Raw genomic sequence first — 21469 nt, 5'->3', positions numbered from 1 at the left:
GGGAATTCAAAGAGTATATTGGGAATACAAATACCCTCATTTCTTGCTACTGCCATATAGTGCCAGTTTCTGACTGGGAATTCAAAGAATATATTGGGGTTACGTGCACCCACAATTTTTACTACTGGTATACAGTGCCATTGTCTGACTGGGAATTCAAAGAGTATATTGGGAATACAAATACCCTCATTTCTTGCTACTGCCATATAGTGCCAGTTTCTGACTGGTAATTCAAAGAATATATTGGGGTTACGTGCACCCACAATTTTTACTACTGGTATACAGTGCCATTGTCTGACTGGGAATTCAAAGAGTATATTGGGAATACAAATACCCTCATTTCTTGCTACTGCCATATAGTGCCAGTTTCTGACTGGGAATTCAAAGAATATATTGGGGTTACGTGCACCCACAATTTTTACTACTGGTATACAGTGCCATTGTCTGACTGGGAATTCAAAGAGTATATTGGGAATACAAATACCCTCATTTCTTGCTACTGCCATATAGTGCCAGTTTCTGACTGGTAATTCAAAGAATATATTGGGGTTACGTGCACCCACAATTTTTACTACTGGTATACAGTGCCATTGTCTGACTGGGAATTCAAAGAGTATATTGGGAATACAAATACCCTCATTTCTTGCTACTGCCATATAGTGCCAGTTTCTGACTGGGAATTCAAAGAATATATTGGGGTTACGTGCACCCACAATTTTTACTACTGGTATACAGTGCCATTGTCTGACTGGGAATTCAAAGAATATATTGGGGTTATAAATACCCTCATTTCTTGCTACTGCCATATAGTGCCAGTTTCTGACTGGTAATTCAAAGAATATATTGGGGTTACGTGCACCCACAATTTTTACTACTGGTATACAGTGCCATTGTCTGACTGGGAATTCAAAGAGTATATTGGGAATACAAATACCCTCATTTCTTGCTACTGCCATATAGTGCCAGTTTCTGACTGGGAATTCAAAGAATATATTGGGGTTACGTGCACCCACAATTTTTACTACTGGTATACAGTGCCATTGTCTGACTGGGAATTCAAAGAATATATTGGGGTTATAAATACCCTCATTTCTTGCTACTGCCATATAGTGCCAGTTTCTGACTGGTAATTCAAAGAATATATTGGGGTTACGTGCACCCACAATTTTTACTACTGGTATACAGTGCCATTGTCTGACTGGGAATTCAAAGAGTATATTGGGAATACAAATACCCTCATTTCTTGCTACTGCCATATAGTGCCAGTTTCTGACTGGGAATTCAAAGAATATATTGGGGTTACGTGCACCCACAATTTTTACTACTGGTATACAGTGCCATTGTCTGACTGGGAATTCAAAGAATATATTGGGAATACAAATACCCTCATTTCTTGCTACTGCCATATAGTGCCAGTGTCTGACTGGTAATTCAAAGAATATATTGGGGTTACGTGCACCCACAATTTTTACTACTGGTATACAGTGCCATTGTCTGACTGGGAATTCAAAGAGTATATTGGGAATACAAATACCCTCATTTCTTGCTACTGCCATATAGTGCCAGTTTCTGACTGGTAATTCAAAGAATATATTGGGGTTACGTGCACCCACAATTTTTACTACTGGTATACAGTGCCATTGTCTGACTGGGAATTCAAAGAGTATATTGGGAATACAAATACCCTCATTTCTTGCTACTGCCATATAGTGCCAGTTTCTGACTGGTAATTCAAAGAATATATTGGGGTTACGTGCACCCACAATTTTTACTACTGGTATACAGTGCCATTGTCTGACTGGGAATTCAAAGAGTATATTGGGAATACAAATACCCTCATTTCTTGCTACTGCCATATAGTGCCAGTTTCTGACTGGGAATTCAAAGAATATATTGGGGTTACGTGCACCCACAATTTTTACTACTGGTATACAGTGCCATTGTCTGACTGGGAATTCAAAGAGTATATTGGGAATACAAATACCCTCATTTCTTGCTACTGCCATATAGTGCCAGTTTCTGACTGGTAATTCAAAGAATATATTGGGGTTACGTGCACCCACAATTTTTACTACTGGTATACAGTGCCATTGTCTGACTGGGAATTCAAAGAGTATATTGGGAATACAAATACCCTCATTTCTTGCTACTGCCATATAGTGCCAGTTTCTGACTGGGAATTCAAAGAATATATTGGGGTTACGTGCACCCACAATTTTTACTACTGGTATACAGTGCCATTGTCTGACTGGGAATTCAAAGAGTATATTGGGAATACAAATACCCTCATTTCTTGCTACTGCCATATAGTGCCAGTTTCTGACTGGTAATTCAAAGAATATATTGGGGTTACGTGCACCCACAATTTTTACTACTGGTATACAGTGCCATTGTCTGACTGGGAATTCAAAGAGTATATTGGGAATACAAATACCCTCATTTCTTGCTACTGCCATATAGTGCCAGTTTCTGACTGGGAATTCAAAGAATATATTGGGGTTACGTGCACCCACAATTTTTACTACTGGTATAAAGTGCCATTGTCTGACTGGGAATTCAAAGAATATATTGGGGTTATAAATACCCTCATTTCTTGCTACTGCCATATAGTGCCAGTTTCTGACTGGTAATTCAAAGAATATATTGGGGTTACGTGCACCCACAATTTTTACTACTGGTATACAGTGCCATTGTCTGACTGGGAATTCAAAGAGTATATTGGGAATACAAATACCCTCATTTCTTGCTACTGCCATATAGTGCCAGTTTCTGACTGGGAATTCAAAGAATATATTGGGGTTACGTGCACCCACAATTTTTACTACTGGTATACAGTGCCATTGTCTGACTGGGAATTCAAAGAGTATATTGGGAATACAAATACCCTCATTTCTTGCTACTGCCATATAGTGCCAGTTTCTGACTGGTAATTCAAAGAATATATTGGGGTTACGTGCACCCACAATTTTTACTACTGGTATACAGTGCCATTGTCTGACTGGGAATTCAAAGAGTATATTGGGAATACAAATACCCTCATTTCTTGCTACTGCCATATAGTGCCAGTTTCTGACTGGGAATTCAAAGAATATATTGGGGTTACGTGCACCCACAATTTTTACTACTGGTATACAGTGCCATTGTCTGACTGGGAATTCAAAGAATATATTGGGGTTACGTGCACCCACAATTTTTACTACTGGTATACAGTGCCAATTTCTAACTAGGAATTCAAAATGCGCAAGGCTCCCGGAAAGGGACGTGGACGAGGCCGTGGGCGAGGTCGGGGGAATGGTTCTGGGGAGCAAGGTAGCAGTGAAGCCACAGGGCGTCCCGTGCCTACTCCTGTGGGGCAGCAAGCATTGCGCCACTCCACAGTGCCAGGGTTGCTTGCCACATTAACTAAACTGCAGGGTACAAACCTTAGTAGGCCCGAGAACCAGGAACAGGTCTTGCAATGGCTGTCAGAGAACGCTTACAGCACATTGTCCAGCAGCCAGTCAGACTCTGCCTCCTCTCCTCCTATTACCCAACAGTCTTGTCTTCCTTCCTCCCAAAATTCCGAAGCTTTACAGAACAATAACCCAAACTGTCCCTGCTCCCCAGAGCTGTTCTCCGCTCCTTTCATTGTCCCTCAACCTGCCTCTCCACGTCACGATTCCACGAACCTAACAGAGGAGCATCTGTGTCCAGATGCTCAAACACTAGAGTCTCCTCCATCTCCGTTCGATTTGGTGGTGGATGACCAGCAACCCACCCTCATCGACGATGATGTGACGCAGTTGCCGTCAGGGCATCCAGTTGACCGGCGCATTGTGCGGGAGGAGGAGATGAGACAGGAGTTGGAAGAGGAAGTGGTGGATGATGAGGACACTGACCCGACCTGGACAGGGGGGATGTCAAGCGGGGAAAGTAGTGTGGATGTTGAGGCAGGTGCAGCACCAAAAAGGGTAGCTAGAGGCAGAGGCAGAGGTCAGCAGCTTAGGCGAAGCCAGGCCACACCCGGAATCTCCCAAGATGTTCCAGTTCGTACCCAGCCCCGAAAAACTCCCACCTCGAGGGCACGTTTCTCGAAGGTGTGGAGTTTTTTCAAGGAATGCGCCGAGGACAGATATAGTGTTGTCTGCACAATTTGCCTCTCGAAATTGATTAGGGGCTCTGAGAAGAGCAACCTGTCCACCACTTCAATGCGCCGTCATTTGGAATCCAAGCACTGGAATCAGTGGCAGGCAGCAACGGCAGGACAAAGGCCGCCTGCCGTTCACGCCACTGCCACTGCCTCTGCCTCTGCCACTGCCACTGCTGACTGTGCTGGCGATGCACTCCAGAGGACGAGCCAGGACACCACTTCATCTGCCTCCGCCACTTTGTTGACTTCTACCTCATCCTCCCCTGGTCCTGTCTTATCTCCTTCTCCTGCACCATCAAAGGCACCATCAGGCGTTTCTTTACAACAACCCACCATCTCTCAGACATTGGAGCGGCGGCAGAAATACACTGCTAACCACCCACACGCGCAAGCCTTGAACGCCAACATCGCTAAACTGCTGGCCCAGGAGATGTTGGCGTTCCGGCTTGTTGAAACTCCCGCCTTCCTGGACCTGATGGCAACTGCGGCACCTCGCTATGCCGTCCCTAGCCGTCACTACTTCTCCCGGTGTGCCGTCCCCGCCTTGCACCAGCACGTGTCACTCAACATCAGGCGGGCCCTTAGTTCCGCGCTTTGCACAAAGGTCCACTTGACCACCGACGCGTGGACAAGTGCATGCGGACAGGGACGCTACATTTCACTGACGGCACACTGGGTGAATGTAGTTGAGGCTGGGACTGCTTCCCAAACTGGCCCGGTGTACCTCGTCTCCCCGCCTAACATTCCTGGCAGGGACACGAGAAGAACACCCCCCTCCTCCTCCTCCTCTACCGCCTCCTCCTCCGCCACCGCCTCCTCCTCCGCCACCGCCTCCTCCTCCGCTGTTAGATTGACCCCAGCTACGAGTTGGAAACGTTGCAGCACTGGCGTTGGTAGACGTCAGCAGGCTGTGCTGAAGCTGATCAGCTTGGGGGACAGACAGCACACTGCCTCCGAGGTGAGGGATGCCCTCCTCGATGAGAGGCAATATGGTTTGAGCCGCTGCACCTGGGCCCAGGCATGGTCGTTTGTGATAACGGCCGGAACCTGGTAGCAGCTCTGGAGCTTGCCGGACTCCAACATGTTCCATGCCTGGCCCACGTCTTCAACCTAGTGGTGCAACGTTTCCTAAAGAGCTACCCCAATGTTCCAGAGCTACTGGTGAAAGTGCGGCGCATGTGCGCCCACTTTCGCAAGTCGACAGTAGCCGCTGCTAGCTTAAAATCTCTCCAGCAACGCCTGCATGTGCCACAACACCGGCTTTTGTGCGACGTCCCCACACGCTGGAACTCAACGTTTCAGATGTTGAATAGAGTGGTTGAGCAGCAGAGACCTTTGATGGAATACCAGCTACAAAACCCTAGGGTGCCACAAAGTCAGCTGCCTCAGTTTCACATCCATGAGTGGCCATGGATGAGAGACCTTTGTGACATCCTACGGGTCTTTGAGGAGTCCACAAGGAGGGTGAGCTCTGAGGATGCGATGGTGAGCCTTACAATCCCGCTCTTGTGTGTTCTGAGAGAATCCCTGATTGACATCAGGGATAACTCAGATCACACAGAGGAGTTAGGGATAGCATCCGATCCGTCACAGCTGGAGAGTAGGTCCACACATCTGTCCGCTTCACTGCGTTTAATGGAGGAGGAGGAGGAGGAGGAGGAGGAAGAAGAGTTGTCCGATGATGTGATGGTGATACAGGAGGCTTCCGGGCAACTTCGAATCGTCCCATTGTTGCAGCGCGGATGGGTAGACATGGAGGATGAGGAGGAAATGGAGATTGAACTTTCCGGTGGGGCCAGAGGAGTCATGCCAACTAACACTGTGGCAGACATGGCTGAGTTCATGTTGGGGTGCTTTACAACCGACAAGCGTATTGTCAAAATCATGGAGGACAACCAGTACTGGATCTTTGCTATCCTTGACCCCCGGTATAAAAACAACATCTCGTCTTTTATTCCGGTAGAGGGGAGGGCCAATCGCATCAATGCTTGCCACAGGCAATTGGTGCAGAATATGATGGAGATGTTTCCAGCATGTGACGTTGGCGGCAGGGAGGGCAGTTCCTCCAGTAGGCAACCAAGTTCTCACCGGTCCACACAAACGAGGGGCACACTGTCTAAGGTCTGGGACACCTTGATGGCACCCCCTCGCCAAAGTGCCGCCACGGAGGGTCCTAGTGTCACCAGGCGTGAGAAGTATAGGCGCATGTTGCGGGAATACCTTTCCGACCACAGCCCTGTCCTCTCCGACCCCTCTGCGCCCTACACGTATTGGGTGTCGAAGTTGGACCTGTGGCTTGAACTTGCCCTATATGCCTTGGAGGTGCTGTCCTGTCCTGCCGCCAGCGTCCTATCTGAGAGGGTGTTCAGTGCAGCCGGTGGCATCATCACTGACAAGCGCACCCGTCTGTCAGCTGAGAGTGCCGACCGGCTCACTTTGATAAAAATGAACCACCACTGGATAGAGCCTTCATTTTTGTGCCCACCTGTGTAAAGCACCCCAACATGAAACTCCATGTCTGTACTCAACCTCTCCAATTCCTCCGCATCCTCATACTCATCCACCATAAGCGTTGCACAATTCTGCTAATACTAGGCTCCCTCCAACATGATTTCCCCCAACTCTGGTGGTTAGAGGCTCCCTCCACCCTGATTTCCACCAACTCTGCTGGTTAGAGGCTCCCTCCACCCTGCTTTCCCACAACTCTGCTGGTTAGAGGCTCCTTCCACCATGAATTTGCCCAAACTGGGCTGTTTAGAGGCTCCCTCCACCATGAATTGGTCCAAACTGGGTTTTTTAGAGGCTCCCTCCACCATGAATTGGTCCAAACTGGGCTGGTTAGAGGCTCCCTCCACCATGAATTGGTCCAAACTGGGCTGGTTAGAGGCTCCCTCCACCATGAATTGGTCCAAACTGGGGTGGTTAGAGGCTCCCTCCACCATTAATTGGTCCAAACTGGGCAGGTTAGAGGCTCCCTCCACCATTAATTGGTCCAAACTGGGCTGGTTAGAGGCTCCCTCCACAATTAATTGGTCCAAACTGGGCTAATTAGAGGCTCCCTCCACCATGAATTGGTCCAAACTGGGTTTTTTAGAGGCTCCCTCCACCATGAATTTGCCCAAACTGGGCTGTTTAGAGGCTCCCTCCACCATGAATTGGTCCAAACTGGGCTGGTTAGAGGCTCCCTCCACCATGAATTTCCCAAAACTTGGCTGTTTAGAGGCTCCCTCCACCATTAATTGGTCCAAACTGGGCTGGTTAGAGGCTCCCTCCACCATTAATTGGTCCAAACTGGGCTGGTTAGAGGCTCCCTCCACCATGAATTTCCCAAAACTTGGCTGTTTAGAGGCTCCCTCCACCATTAATTGGTCCAAACTGGGCTGGTTAGAGGCTCCCTCCACCATGAATTTGCCCAAACTGGGCTGTTTAGAGGCTCCCTCCACCATGAATTGGTCCAAACTGGGCTGGTTAGAGGCTCCCTCCACCATGAATTGGTCCAAACTGGGCTGGTTAGAGGCTCCCTCCACCATGAATTTCCCAAAACTTGGCTGTTTAGAGGCTCCCTCCACCATTAATTGGTCCAAACTGGGCTGGTTAGAGGCTCCCTCCACCATGAATTTGCCCAAACTGGGCTGTTTAGAGGCTCCCTCCACCATGAATTTGCCCAAACTGGGCTGGTTAGAGGCTCCCTCCACCATGAATTGGTCCAAACTGGGGTTTTTAGAGGCTCCCTCCACCATGAATTGGTCCAAACTTGGCTGTTTAGAGGCTCCCTCCACCATGAATTGGTCCAAACTGGGGTGGTTAGAGGCTCCCTCCACCATTAATTGGTCCAAACTGGGCTGGTTAGAGGCTCCCTCCACCATGAATTTCCCAAAACTTGGCTGTTTAGAGGCTCCCTCCACCATTAATTGGTCCAAACTGGGCTGGTTAGAGGCTCCCTCCACCATGAATTTGCCCAAACTGGGCTGTTTAGAGGCTCCCTCCACCATGAATTTGCCCAAACTGGGCTGGTTAGAGGCTCCCTCCACCATGAATTGGTCCAAACTGGGCTGGTTAGAGGCTCCCTCCACCATGAATTTGCCCAAACTGGGCTGTTTAGAGGCTCCCTCCACCATGAATTTGCCCAAACTGGGCTGGTTAGAGGCTCCCTCCACCATGAATTGGTCCAAACGGGTTTTTAGAGGCTCCCTTCACCATGAATTGGTCCAAACTTGGCTGTTTAGAGGCTCCCTCCACCATGAATTGGTCCAAACTGGGGTGGTTAGAGGCTCCCTCCACCATGAATTTGCCCAAACTGGGCTGTTTAGAGGCTCCCTCCACCATGAATTGGTCCAAACTGGGTTTTTTAGAGGCTCCCTCCACCATGAATTGGTCCAAACTGGGCTGGTTAGAGGCTCCCTCCACCATGAATTGGTCCAAACTGGGGTGGTTAGAGGCTCCCTCCACCATTAATTGGTCCAAACTGGGCTGGTTAGAGGCTCCCTCCACCATTAATTGGTCCAAACTGGGCTGGTTAGAGGCTCCCTCCACCATGAATTTGCCCAAACTGGGCTGGTTAGAGGCTCCCTCCACCATGAATTGGTCCAAACTGGGGTTTTTAGAGGCTCCCTCCACCATGAATTGGTCCAAACTGGGGTTTTTAGAGTCTCCCTCCACCATGAATTGGTCCAAACTGGGGTTTTTAGAGGCTCCCTCCACCATGAATTTGCCCAAACTCTGCTGGTTAGAGGCTCAATCCACCCTGATTTTCAAAACAAATGTTGGTGCCAACCTCAACTTACTACAAGGGCCAAATTCACTGCTGGTGACAAGCTCTCCTCACTGCAAGTGCCAAATACACATGTTTCAAGGTGTTTTCCTACTGTCAGAGAGGTGGTATTGAGTGTGTAAAGTGTGTAGTTGTTAGGCTGTGATGTTGGGGTAATAGAGGGTCTTTGGTGTGTTAGATGCCCCCAGACATGCTTCCCCTGCTGTCCCAGTGTCATTCCAGAGGTGTTGGCATCATTTCCTGGGGTGTCATAGTGGACTTGGTGACCCTCCAGACACGGATTTGGGTTTCCCCCTTAACGAGTATCTGTTCCCCATAGACTATAATGGGGTTCGAAACCCGTTCGAACACACGAACATTGAGCGGCTGTTCGAATCGAATTTCGAACCTCGAACATTTTAGTGTTCGCTCATCTCTAATCACTAGCAATTGCTGAAAGCTAACACATTAACCCACAATATTGCAGACATGAGAGAAAGCATTTGAGATACATTTACATTACCTGTATGTATAACATGCATTAGTACGCGCCCCGACGCGCGTTTCACCACATAAGTGGCTTCGTCAGGGGGAAAGGCTATAGCCACTTATGTGGTGAAACGAAGCCACTTATGTGGTGAAACGCGCGTCGGGGCGCGTACTAATGCATGTTATACATACAGGTAATGTAAATGTATCTCAAATGCTTTCTCTCATGTCTGCAATATTGTGGGTTAATGTGTTAGCTTTCAGCAATTGCTAGTGATCTATGATCCTTTCATATACCTATTTGAACACAGTGAATGATACCCACTCTATGGAGTACTCTTGTTTTTGTCATTCAGTATTGCATTGACTAATTATAAAGTGCATTCTTTATGGAAACCTGCTAGTATGTATTTCATTGCATCCATTGTTGGTTGCACAAATTGCCTCTGAATCCATATTTATTGTTATTTATGTTTTTCAATAAATTTATATTTTTTATACCGATTTTTTGTTCTTATATGGTAGTTGGCCTATCGGTCAATATGGTTGGTTGAGGCTACAATTTGCACAAGCTCATCGAAATTGGACAACTGAAGATTGGAAAAACGTTGCCTGGTCTGATGAGTCTCGATTTCTGCTGCGACATTCGGATGGTAGGGTCAGAATTTGGCGTCAACAACATGAAAGCATGGATCCATCCTGCCTTGTATCAACGGTTCAGGCTGGTGGTGGTGGTGTCATGGTGTGGGGAATATTTTCTTGGCACTCTTTGGGCCCCTTGGTACCAATTGAGCATCGTTGCAACGCCAAAGCCTACCTGAGTATTGTTGCTGACCATGTCCATCCCTTTATGACCACAATGTACCCAACATCTGATGGCTACTTTCAGCAGGATAATGCGCCATGTCATAAAGCTGGAATCATCTCAGACTGGTTTCTTGAACATGACAATGAGTTCACTGTACTCCAATGGCCTCCACAGTCACCAGATCTCAATCCAATAGAGCATCTTTGGGATGTGGTGGAACGGGAGATTCGCATCATGGATGTGCAGCCGACAAATCTGCGGCAACTGTGTGATGCCATCATGTCAATATGGACCAAAATCTCTGAGGAATGCTTCCAGCACCTTGTTGAATCTATGCCACGAAGAATTGAGGCAGTTCTGAAGGCAAAAGGGGGTCCAACCTGTTACTAGCATGGTGTAACTTACCTTACCTTTCGTTCACATTTGCGTTGGTATTCGGGGCAGGGGAGTCCGTATAGGGACCCCCTGAATGGAATACCAAATGCAACTGCAAGCGCTGTGCAGTGAAAGCACATGGATCCCCATAGACTATAATGGGGTCTGTGTGCTGGCCGCGTGCTGCCCGCATGAATCATACGGGCAGGAAAGTAGATTGTGAACTACTTTCCTGTCCGCATGAGCTCTGCGGAGATCTGGCAGCCAGCACACGGACCCCATTATAGTCTATGGGGTCCATGTGCTTTCGCTGCACAGCTCTTGCAATTGCGTTTGGTATTCCATTCGGGGGGGTCCCTATGCAGACTCCCCCGCACCGAATACCAACGCAAATGTGAACGAAAGGTAAGTTTAAGGTGATGTCACAATGCACATTGCATAGTACCGATCTACACAAAGCCATACAAATATTACCTGCTGTGAAGAGAAGTTGCAATTGCATTCGGTATTCCATTCGGGGGAGTGGGGGTCCTCATGCGGACTCCCCCAGACAGAATACCAATACAAGGGAAAACTGTGTACAATATGTCTGCTATTTAATAAAATGAAATAGTATGATTGAAAGGCATCACGTAAAACAAAATTCCAGTATCGGAAATGGTTATAGTTACCTTCCAGCAGCAAGTAAGTCAAAGTCATTTCTCTTCCAGCCAAACTACAAAGGAAAAGGAATGAAACATTGAACAAGCGATTTCTCTGGTATATGATACTATACTATAAACCAGTGATGGTGAACCTATGGAAAATTTTTCTGTAAGCACGCGCCATCGCACCAGCCAGACTCCTGGTTTGCTTGATAATGGGGAATCCAGGACAGCGAGCACTTCTTTCAGGTGTATGTGCAAATGCCACTGCGCAGCATATTATAATGTGTGGGGGCCACTGTGCAGCACCTTATACTGTGTGGGGGCCACTGTGGAGCAGATTGCACTGGCCCTTCACCATTTATATAATGTTATCTCTTTTATAGCAGACATGATATTAGTACAGGCTGTAGTAACATTCACGATCACTATAAAACAGATCCTGTGTGATGTAAATAGTGAACATTAATTGTTCAAAAGTACCAAATGCAAACTTCTACCTTTCAGTATAAAGTTGTTTGTATCATTGAAAGCTCTGTAAAACATCATTCATACATTATTTTGTGGGTCTGTAACTGTCTGCAATTGTGAATCTGCACAGTATTGAGGTTGGCACTTTGCGATAATTTAGTGGGTTTTGGGTTGCAGTTTGGGCACTCGTTCTCTAAAAGGTTTGCCATCACTGCTATATACGATACTGTATAATGTACATAAGGATTGGCATGCTGCACTGCAATAATTTAAACTTGACACATAATATGATACCTAAATGTTACAATTTGAAAAAAAACAAACAAAAAAACGTATTTACTCAAGCAAATAAACACTTCAGTTCTTAAACAGTTCAGTGAATTGTTAAATCTGAATTATAGTAACACCATCTGTCATAGGCAGGATGTCACAATTAATTGGATGGAAGACAAAAACAATGTAAAAAGTCAAATGCTCTTTTATTTATTTGTCACTGTAAGAATCACTGACAAATAAATTTGCATTATTTTTCATATTTTTTCTGAAGAACAAAAACAGTATGGAAAACACGCACATTATAGAAATAGGTATTTCTATACTGGTAAATGGCGCCACCTCGTGGCAATATATGGGAAAGTAAGTTACTTTTACTCTTACTACTCTTATTACTTATTACTCTTATTTCTCTCAAAAATAAAATGGATCAAACTCAGTCACAGCTTTGCAATTGCACCCAATCTGAATAACATTGAGAGCTTTACTGTATTCATGGCTGTCAGCACCTCTGGCTAGGACTAGATGGTGACTTTGTGCGTGGAGACGGTCTGTAACAGGAGAATCAAAAGCCAAAATTTACATGAGTGGCTTTTGTCAGCAATTCTGCTTAGTCAAGTTAGCCTTCATATAATATTTGAAAAACTGGAAAGCGATTAGTATTCAATGGCTTCCTATCTGTACAAAATTTGCTCTGTATAGAAACTAAAGTCTGCTAAGAATTAGTTATGACAGTCACCTATAATAGGGATAACGTCCATCCTTAGGGAGAGACCACCTTTTCAGGTGTGTGGAGACTTATACAGCCATGGTTGCTCCACTGCAAAGGAACATGGGAAGAATAGCCAAATCTGTCTCCCAAGATGTAAACAGGGAGACAGTGCCTCTGTTATGCTGCCCTCTATGGGAAGCACCCTGAACATCATGCCCAACTTCCCAGAAGTCTTTACTGCATAATGCGGGGTAGAGGGCAGCATAACAGAGGCACTGTCTCCCTGTTTACATCTTGGGAGACAGATTTGCATATTCTTCCCAAGTCATAAACCCTATAATGTCATTTATCTGGGGAGCATTGGGAAACTGCCTGCTTAGGAATAAGAAACAATATGAAGCAGAAATCAACATAGAGTAATGGGATCCAGTAGGAAACCCATTTCTTACTTTGTTCACAGAGAATATTTCACTGTATACGAAGCTAAGAAAATCATATCAAACACAGGAGGATAGTAGTGACAGTACCTACAATTAAAGTGGCAACAAAAGCAAATATAACTAGTACATAGTTTCCAATACTTTCAATTGTGGTCTAATAAGGGTCATCTACACAATTATGAGACTTATAGAAAAGGATAGTAGGATCCGCTCGACCAGGTAAGTTAAAAAATAACTTTTAATCCGACATGGTTAAAAAACACACAAAAGAAAATAGATGTGAAATGACAAAAAAGAAGAAAAATGGTGATTAAAACCACATTCTGATAGCTCTAGCTGACGCGTTTCAAGACACAAGGTCTCTTACTCATAGCTTTGCTTCTCAATAGTCTCAATTATGAGACTATTCACTTAATGGCGGTAATTTATAATGACTAACATTCTGTACGCCAGTCTTAACCAAGCCCCTGGCTTCCGACCGCTTAATAGTTCAGACATACTTCCCTGCAGCAGAATTGAAATCTACACCAGCCAAGAACTGGCATAGATTTCCAGTATAACCAACACCAGCTTTCTGGTGCGAGTCATTCTAAATTTGTCAGGCCAAGGCGCTTTAGTCTCTTCTGCGCTTCACCCACTTCAATAAAAAGGTGTGAATGGGGTACAGAAGGAACAATGTGGCACTTCTTTGTCATATAGAAGGGCCATGCACCAAAGTTGCAACACATTTAACAACTGTAGCAGAAAATAAGGGCAGATTATTTACTAAATCCCCCAATATATTTTAGTAAGTATTGTATTCCGCACAAAATATAAATTGTGGAACGTGGAAGATATCTATATTGTGCAATTACTCTTATGCACGAGTTAAATAAGTAGGTGTTACCATTTGGTGGTTTGCCCCTACCCACTCAGACATTATCCCATTACTGCTCACTGTGCTGACATATCCCACTGACAAGGGGAATGGAAACACCCAGTTGTCAAGTTAGCCATAAATTTCAATGAGGAACAGCACAACACAGATGTTAGAAAACTGACAGAATGGTTATTTCATTGGGATGCTACAATACATTGTTGGGAGTGGTATCAGGTTCTCTTTATAAGACCTGTCCCAAAAGAAGCTGCTCTAGTGACTGGGCCTTCTCGATAAGTGTGGAGGTTCATCCCTACCTTACATATTTCTATGACTACTTTAAAGAGCACAAAGTAGAATACATTTATCTCAGGAAACCCCTTTGACCATTACCAAACCATTTGTTCGATTAGCCCAAATAAAATAAATTGTAGACAGTATAACAGTATATAATAATATAGTTTATAGCAGGACCAGGCACCCTGTAACCATCTTACTTCAGATTGTCACATTAGAAACAGATACATACAGAATGTATTAGTGGTCCCAGAACAAGGCTGCTGTCTACACATCTTCCAGTGATAACAATATCGGCCCCGAGATCCAGAGCCCTGCTAATGGGCCTTGCCCTGGGAAAATAAAACAAAGTAAATAAGGAGTTGCGGATAATGTTTATAACAGTGAAAAGCCTAGCCACATAGCTATAATGGATGCAAGTGTGTATGATGATCTGGGCACACCATAAGAATGGGAGATTTTGCATTAAAAAGCAATATATGTGGCTCTGGCAGATCTCCTTATATGTTTGTAATAAAGCTTATCCAGTGCAGAGGATGCATTGGTCATTATTCTTTACTGAATAACCCCTTCAATGAATGTGCCAATTTGACAGGACCAACATTTATCAAAAAAAAAAAAAAAAAGCAACAGCACTTAAATTCCTTTTTCATGGTATTACAAACCAGTACATATGGATTACTACAACTAATGTGCAGTGCTTATCTCCCTATGTTTGAGATATAACCCATATCTTGTAGCTAGAGTTTCATTGGGATGTATTGCAATAGACTGACATATGATTGCCATGTGCAGTTCTTTCACATTGGTTAGAATAGCCTACCCCAGGTATGCATTCATGCTTTGAATATGCTCAGGAAAAGGCTTCCCGCTGTCCATATCTGTGATCCCAGCTTCTTTAAACGCATCTTTCTGGAAGCCAAAGAACAGCATGACAGAAATCATAATGGTAATACACATGGTATTGTTAGACTGGAGTCTCTGTAACCGCATATTGTTAGAGGCAAAGATAGGAGAGAATATAAAAGAATAGACGTTTCAGTCTTTTCTTGGTAATTTCCCTTCTTTTGGGCTCACATAGCTGCCTTAAGACCTGCCACAAAGTTTTCTGCCTCCCCAGTTTGGAAAAAAGTGTAAGGGGGTGAGCAGGCTTTTACAGCCTAAGGTGCGTCTGTCTACAAGATCCAAGGCAACTCATGCCAGTGTAGCAGATTAATATTGGTGGACTAAACACCACTCTTAATATATCTGCCTCTATGTGTAAAGTGGGGCTTTACTTTAGAGACCACATTACATCTTAGCTTTCGGTCAGTTGAAGACATTTTACTCACTGTATGTAGCCACTGGCTTATATTATTATACAAAATTTGCTACAAAAAAACATCAAAATGCAGTCACTAACATAAAATACTTTTCGCTAACAGTTTACCCCATGACCACATTAGGATTATGGATATGAATACTTTTTCCTGACAGGATAATGAAAATGTCACAACATATCTGTGCTTCAATACTGATCTCTCTAAAGCTGGGTTCACATCCGTGCATGGGTCTCCTGACGGACCTGAATGACGCAGAACAGGACCACTAAAACAGTGTTTACCCACAGATCCCATAGCGTACAATGGGCGGTCCACCGTTTTTATAATGAATCCATGCAGGACTTTTCTCTCTGCTGATTTTCAGCAGTTTTTGTGGCCAAATCTCCAATGGAGACTCCAGCGCGAATGTGAACCAAACCTTAGGTTCTGGATTCCAAGTTTGCCCAAATCTCTCCAGACCCCAGAGTATAATGATCGGAAGCCGAGGGGAGGTGAGCAAACATAAATAACTATGGGCCACACGGTGGCTCAGTGGTTAGCACTGCAGCCTTGCAGCGCTGGAGACCTGGTGTTCAAATCCTGCCAAGGGCATAAAACTGTCTGTAAGAAGTTTGTATGTTCTCCCCGTGTTTGCATGGATTTCCATCCCATATTCCAAAAAGACATAATGATAGGGAAAAATGTAAATTGTGAGCTCTATGTGGGGCTTACAATCTACATTAAAAAAAACAAAAACATAAATAACTATTTTCTCTCTGGCGTGACTCAATGCTGTCTTCAGCTTCTGTAATGACCTCTCAGATGTCACATGGGTCAGGCTGGAATTGCCATGCGTAACCCACATCTGTGACATCATTGAAAAGGGCCAAAAACAGCTGTTTTCAACAACAGAGTTGTGTCAAAACGCAGGAGAGGTAAGTAAAACTGGTTGTTTTTTTGTCTTTTTTTATGTTTTTCACCTCCCCTGGGCCTCCTATCATTATACACTGGGGTCTTAAAAGAATAATTGAAATCTGTTTTATTTATTTTTGACCATACCACAATACGCCCTAACCTATTGAACAGCAAAGGATGGCTTACAGAATTTCTTACAAACTTACCTGTTTCATCAAGTCATCTCCGGTCACAACAGCAATTTTTAGATCAAGGCCGCTTTTCTTCACAATCTCATGTAAAGCAGCAGCACAGGCGAGAGGGTTTGTACCGCCGGCGTTACTGACAACACGAATACCTAGCAAAATAAGTTTTGGCTTAATTTCAGTGTAACGAAAAATTTAACTTGTTCAGAATTCAAGATTTCTGCTTGCTTTCATTGAATAGAAACATTTGTTACATACATCCAGATGATGAAAAGCTGTCTCTAGGCAGTTTCTCTCTTTTTAACAAACTGTGCACATACGGCATGATCAGGATGTAAATAGATAGCATATCAGGTACCAAAACTAACAGCATTGACTACTCAGGAACAGTGCGAGCTAGATAGAAAATGCCAACTGTGCTGGAATCAATGGAACAGCCCTTATAAACATATAAATAGCAGGATTTGGCAGAGGTAGTGAAAGGTTCTCTTTGAAGATATGTCAAACATATAAACCCCTTCAAAGATGACTATGTCAGAGTCACTATGTCATACCATGTAGAGTCATAGAATAATTTGCTTGTATATTATCTATACATTATTACTAAGCATGAGTGGGTAAAATCCAATAACAGAGCAGGAGAACAACAAGGAAGTCAATGCCCACTATAGCCTTACAAGTCCATCATCAGAATTCAAGCTTCCTATTATGGCAGCCTATATTCTGCTGACCAACTGCAGAGTATTTGGATTATGCTCAGATACTGGAACCTTAGTGAACCTGACATGAGAAAAGGTTGTTGTAAAACAAACCCAAAAACAAGTGGGATTCAACGTTTAGCGGTTTTTAGTTCCGTTTTATTTTTTTAACTAGCACTTTCCACCAATTATATCAGTAATACAACAAAAAGAAAAAAAGTGTCAAACCAACTCCACAGAGTGGATAATTGGTAAAACATGAGATATGGTTACAGTCAGTCCTACTGCTGAGCCATCACACATACATGACCACCACTGGTGGTTTAACACATTGCTTGAACTCCTTTTTCATAGGCCAAAGAAAGTGACAAAAGGCATTTTTATAATCCTGAATAACCATTGAACAAGTGAATGTAACATGAAATACCTGACTTATGAATGTCTTGCAAATATGGTGCCATAGCCGTGTGTACAAAGTCTGGAGTAAATCCAAGGCTCTGCAAGTACAATGTAATCTTATCAGAACACATTATAAGTATACGGTACATTCAAAGTCATTCCTGTAAATTAATGAAAGTGATGCTACCTTTGCTCATGGGACTGTACGGAAACTTGGCATGTATTCTCTGTTTCCAAGAGAGTGCAGAAAAACTCCAATACTACACATGTATTAGGCAATCTGTAAAGGCCTGTTGCCCTATAGCTGGCTTTGTTTTCACCTTTGAACACAATTTACCGGTATTTATTTTTTTAAATAACAGTATTGGGCTTGGTTTTAATTGGGTCCTCAAATTTATCTTTACCACCCAAACTTCATTTGTATAAAAGCACCATCTGCATTTTAAGCAATAATATCGTTAACTTTTAAGAAAAGGACTCGGGGGACGGGGGGAATTGACGAAAAATAGAGTTGTCCTTTACCATTATGGAGGCCACCAAGAGATCCTCTTGGTGGGCCAGTCTGAAACTGAGGTTATTATCCCTCATATACAGTAGATTTTACAGTAAATTGTATTATACCCCAGATCCGTATTCATAATTCTGCTTGTTCCTACTGTAAACAGCTGACAGTCTTATACACCAATAACAGAATAACTCAGCTCCTATAATGATCTAAGCTCTGATGTTTGGAAAGTTGTTAATGTCAAGCTCACATTGCAAGCTGTAAGTCACAATAAAGTACAAGATACATAATGTAATGCATGTACACATCTACTGTTACTCAGCTGTCAGTTCTAGAATATGGGTAGACTTCCACATATTCATCCTTTTTACAGTTTTGTGCCAGATATCTTATTTCATTGCACTCTTTAGGTTGCCTCTCTGTAAGAATGGACAAATACGTAGAATCTGTATAAGATGTAATAACATTTGTTATCTTTTTATTGGGTACATTCTACATATAAATAATAAAATGGTGTTCAAAAGTGGATACAGTATAAAAGGGTTGTCACATCTAGGTAATTGTTTCTGGACATGAGGACTCGCTGTCTGCTGTATAGTGCAGGTCTAGCACCTGATACAAGTGATCACTGGTGACAGGTAGGTAGATGGCCACTGCATGACAGTACTGGTATTATGGCACTGATGCAAATGAATGTATAGCTATGTCATACAGAGTTGTGCTACTTCCTCCACAAAGGGAGCTGCTCAAAGGGGCAAAGCACTATAGAGTCAGATGAGTAACATTAACATATCACACAACAACGGATTTACATATTTATGTATTATGTTCTCATTTACGCTAGGATCACACTTGTGTTCGTGTCTCCATTCAGAGGGTCCCCAAGAGGAAACCTAATCTGCTTAAAAAAAAAAAAAAAAAAAAAAAAAAGCAGTTACCCGCGGTCCCCATAGACTATAATGGGGTCCGCCTGAAAGGGGCGAAAAATGCAGAGGGTAAAGCGCATTTATAAAGCAGAACGGGGAACGGAATCCCCAGGCAGAGTGCAGGTGTGAACCTAACCTTATGTTTGTGTATTTAGATTTAGGAGTACATTCTAAGTATGCAGTTTTTGTCCTTGAATACTATTGGCTAGGAATATCAGCTTACCTATATTTTGAAATAAAACAAAAAAAAAAAAAAAGAAAAAAGAAAAGAAACAGTCCTCATTGTATCAGTTTACTAAACAGTACAATTTAGAAGAAATATTGAATTTTTTTCCTCTAGACCTCAAATTCTGTGCACTCATGTCCCCGTGATAACATCTGCTCATGTACTCACTATTCAATGGTCACACATTTTGTGGATCCAAATCTTAATACAAACTAAATTAAATGTGAACATTGATGTGGATTTATACTAGGATCTACACAATGTCCCAAGAAGAACATTAAGGTAGGATTCCGATTGCCGTACAAATCAAATCCACACCGCAGATATAATGACCTGCACTTACAGTACTATAGATCCCTATTATGCAGCTAGATCCGGTCATCAGTCCTTGTCTTAGCATTTTGGATTGACTTCCCATTTCATAAGCAATTTCCATTATTGCTTAGAAATTCTTCGCTGTGGTGGTGACAGATAAAGTGACTAACCTATTTCCAGTGGGTGTGTAATTTATATATATATATATATATATATATATATATATATATATATATATATATATATATATATATACACAGTCCTATGAAAAAGTTTGGGCACCCTTATTAATCTTAATCATTTTTAGTTCTAAATATTTTGGTATTTGCAACAGCCATTTCAGTTTGATATATCTAATAACTGATGGACACAGTAATATTTCAGGATTGAAATGAGGTTTATTGTACTAACAGAAAATGTGCAATATGCATTAAACCAAAATTTGACCGGTGCAAAAGTATGGGCACCTCAACAGAAAAGTGACATTAATATTTAGTAGATCCTCCTTTTGCAAAGATAACAGCCTCTAGTCGCTTCCTGTAGCTTTTAATCAGTTCCTGGATCCTGGATAAAGGTATTTTGGACAAACAATTCAAGTTCAGTTAAGTTAGATGGTCGCCGAGCATGGACAGCCCGCTTCAAATCATCCCACAGATGTTCAATGATATTCAGGTCTGGGGACTGGGATGGCCATTCCAGAACATTGTAATTGTTCCTCTGCATGAATGCCTGAGGATTTGGAGCGGTGTTTTGGATCATTGTCTTGCTGAAATATCCATCCCCGGCGTAACTTCAACTTCGTCACTGATTCTTGAACATTATTCTCAAGAATCTGCTGATACTGAGTGGAATCCATGCGACTCTCAACTTTAACAAGATTCCCGATGCCGGCATTGGCCACACAGCCCCAAAGCATGATGGAACCTCCACCAAATTTTACAGTGGGTAGCATGTGTTTTTCTTGGAATGCTGTTTCTTTTTGGACGCCATGCATAACGCCTTTTTTTTTATAACCAAACAACTCAATTTTTGTTTCCAAAATGAAGCTGCCTTGTCCAAATGTGCTTTTGCATACCTCAGGCAACTCTATTAGTGGCGTACGTGCAGAAACGGCTTCTTTCTCATCACTCTCCCATACAGCTTCTATTTGTGCAAAGTGCGCTGTATAGTTGACCGATGCACAGTGACACCATCTGCAGCAAGATGATGCTGCAGCTCTTTGGAGGTGGTCTGTGGATTGTCCTTGACTGTTCTCACCATTCTTCTTCTCTGCCTTTCTGATATTTTTCTTGGCCTGCCACTTCTGGGCTTAACAAGAACTGTCCCTGTGGTCTTCCATTTCCTTACTATGTTCCTCACAGTGGAAACTGACAGGTTAAATCTCTGAGACAACGTTTTGTATCCTTCCCCTGAACAACTATGTTGAACAATCTTTGTTTTCAGATCATTTGAGAGCAGGCTGTCCATGTTCGGCGACCATCAAACTTAACTGAACTTGAATTGTTTTGTAGAAAGAAATGGTCCAAAATCCCTTCATCCAGGATCCAGGAACTGATTAAAAGCTACAGGAAGCGACTAGAGGCTGTTATCTTTGCAAAAGGAGGATCTACTAAATATTAATGTCACTTTTCTGTTGAGGTGCCCATATTTTTGCACCGGTCAAATTTTGGTTTAATGCATATTGCGCATTTTCTGTTAGTACAATAAACCTAATTTCAATCCTGAAATATTACTGTGTCCATCAGTTATTAGATA

General features: G+C 43.3%; 1 protein-coding gene across 1 annotated transcript in view; it reads right to left on the bottom strand.

Annotated features, from left to right (window-relative positions):
- The window catches only part of LOC142219380 (uncharacterized), a 75115-nt gene that overhangs the window by 35210 nt on the left and 18436 nt on the right, over positions 1–21469 (bottom strand). The window contains exons 4-8 of the mRNA XM_075257418.1: positions 17771–17840; positions 16667–16797; positions 15068–15156; positions 14477–14576; positions 11223–11266 (exon numbers count right to left, since the gene is read on the bottom strand). Coding sequence (XP_075113519.1) covers positions 11223–11266; positions 14477–14576; positions 15068–15156; positions 16667–16797; positions 17771–17840 — 434 coding nt within the window. The remainder of the gene's footprint in view (positions 1–11222; positions 11267–14476; positions 14577–15067; positions 15157–16666; positions 16798–17770; positions 17841–21469) is intronic.

Source organism: Leptodactylus fuscus, chromosome 1, assembly GCF_031893055.1.
Source record: "Leptodactylus fuscus isolate aLepFus1 chromosome 1, aLepFus1.hap2, whole genome shotgun sequence".
Classification (NCBI taxonomy): domain Eukaryota; kingdom Metazoa; phylum Chordata; class Amphibia; order Anura; family Leptodactylidae; genus Leptodactylus; species Leptodactylus fuscus.
Note: the sequence above shows the minus strand (reverse complement) of the source record. Positions and strands in the feature narration are given on the sequence as shown.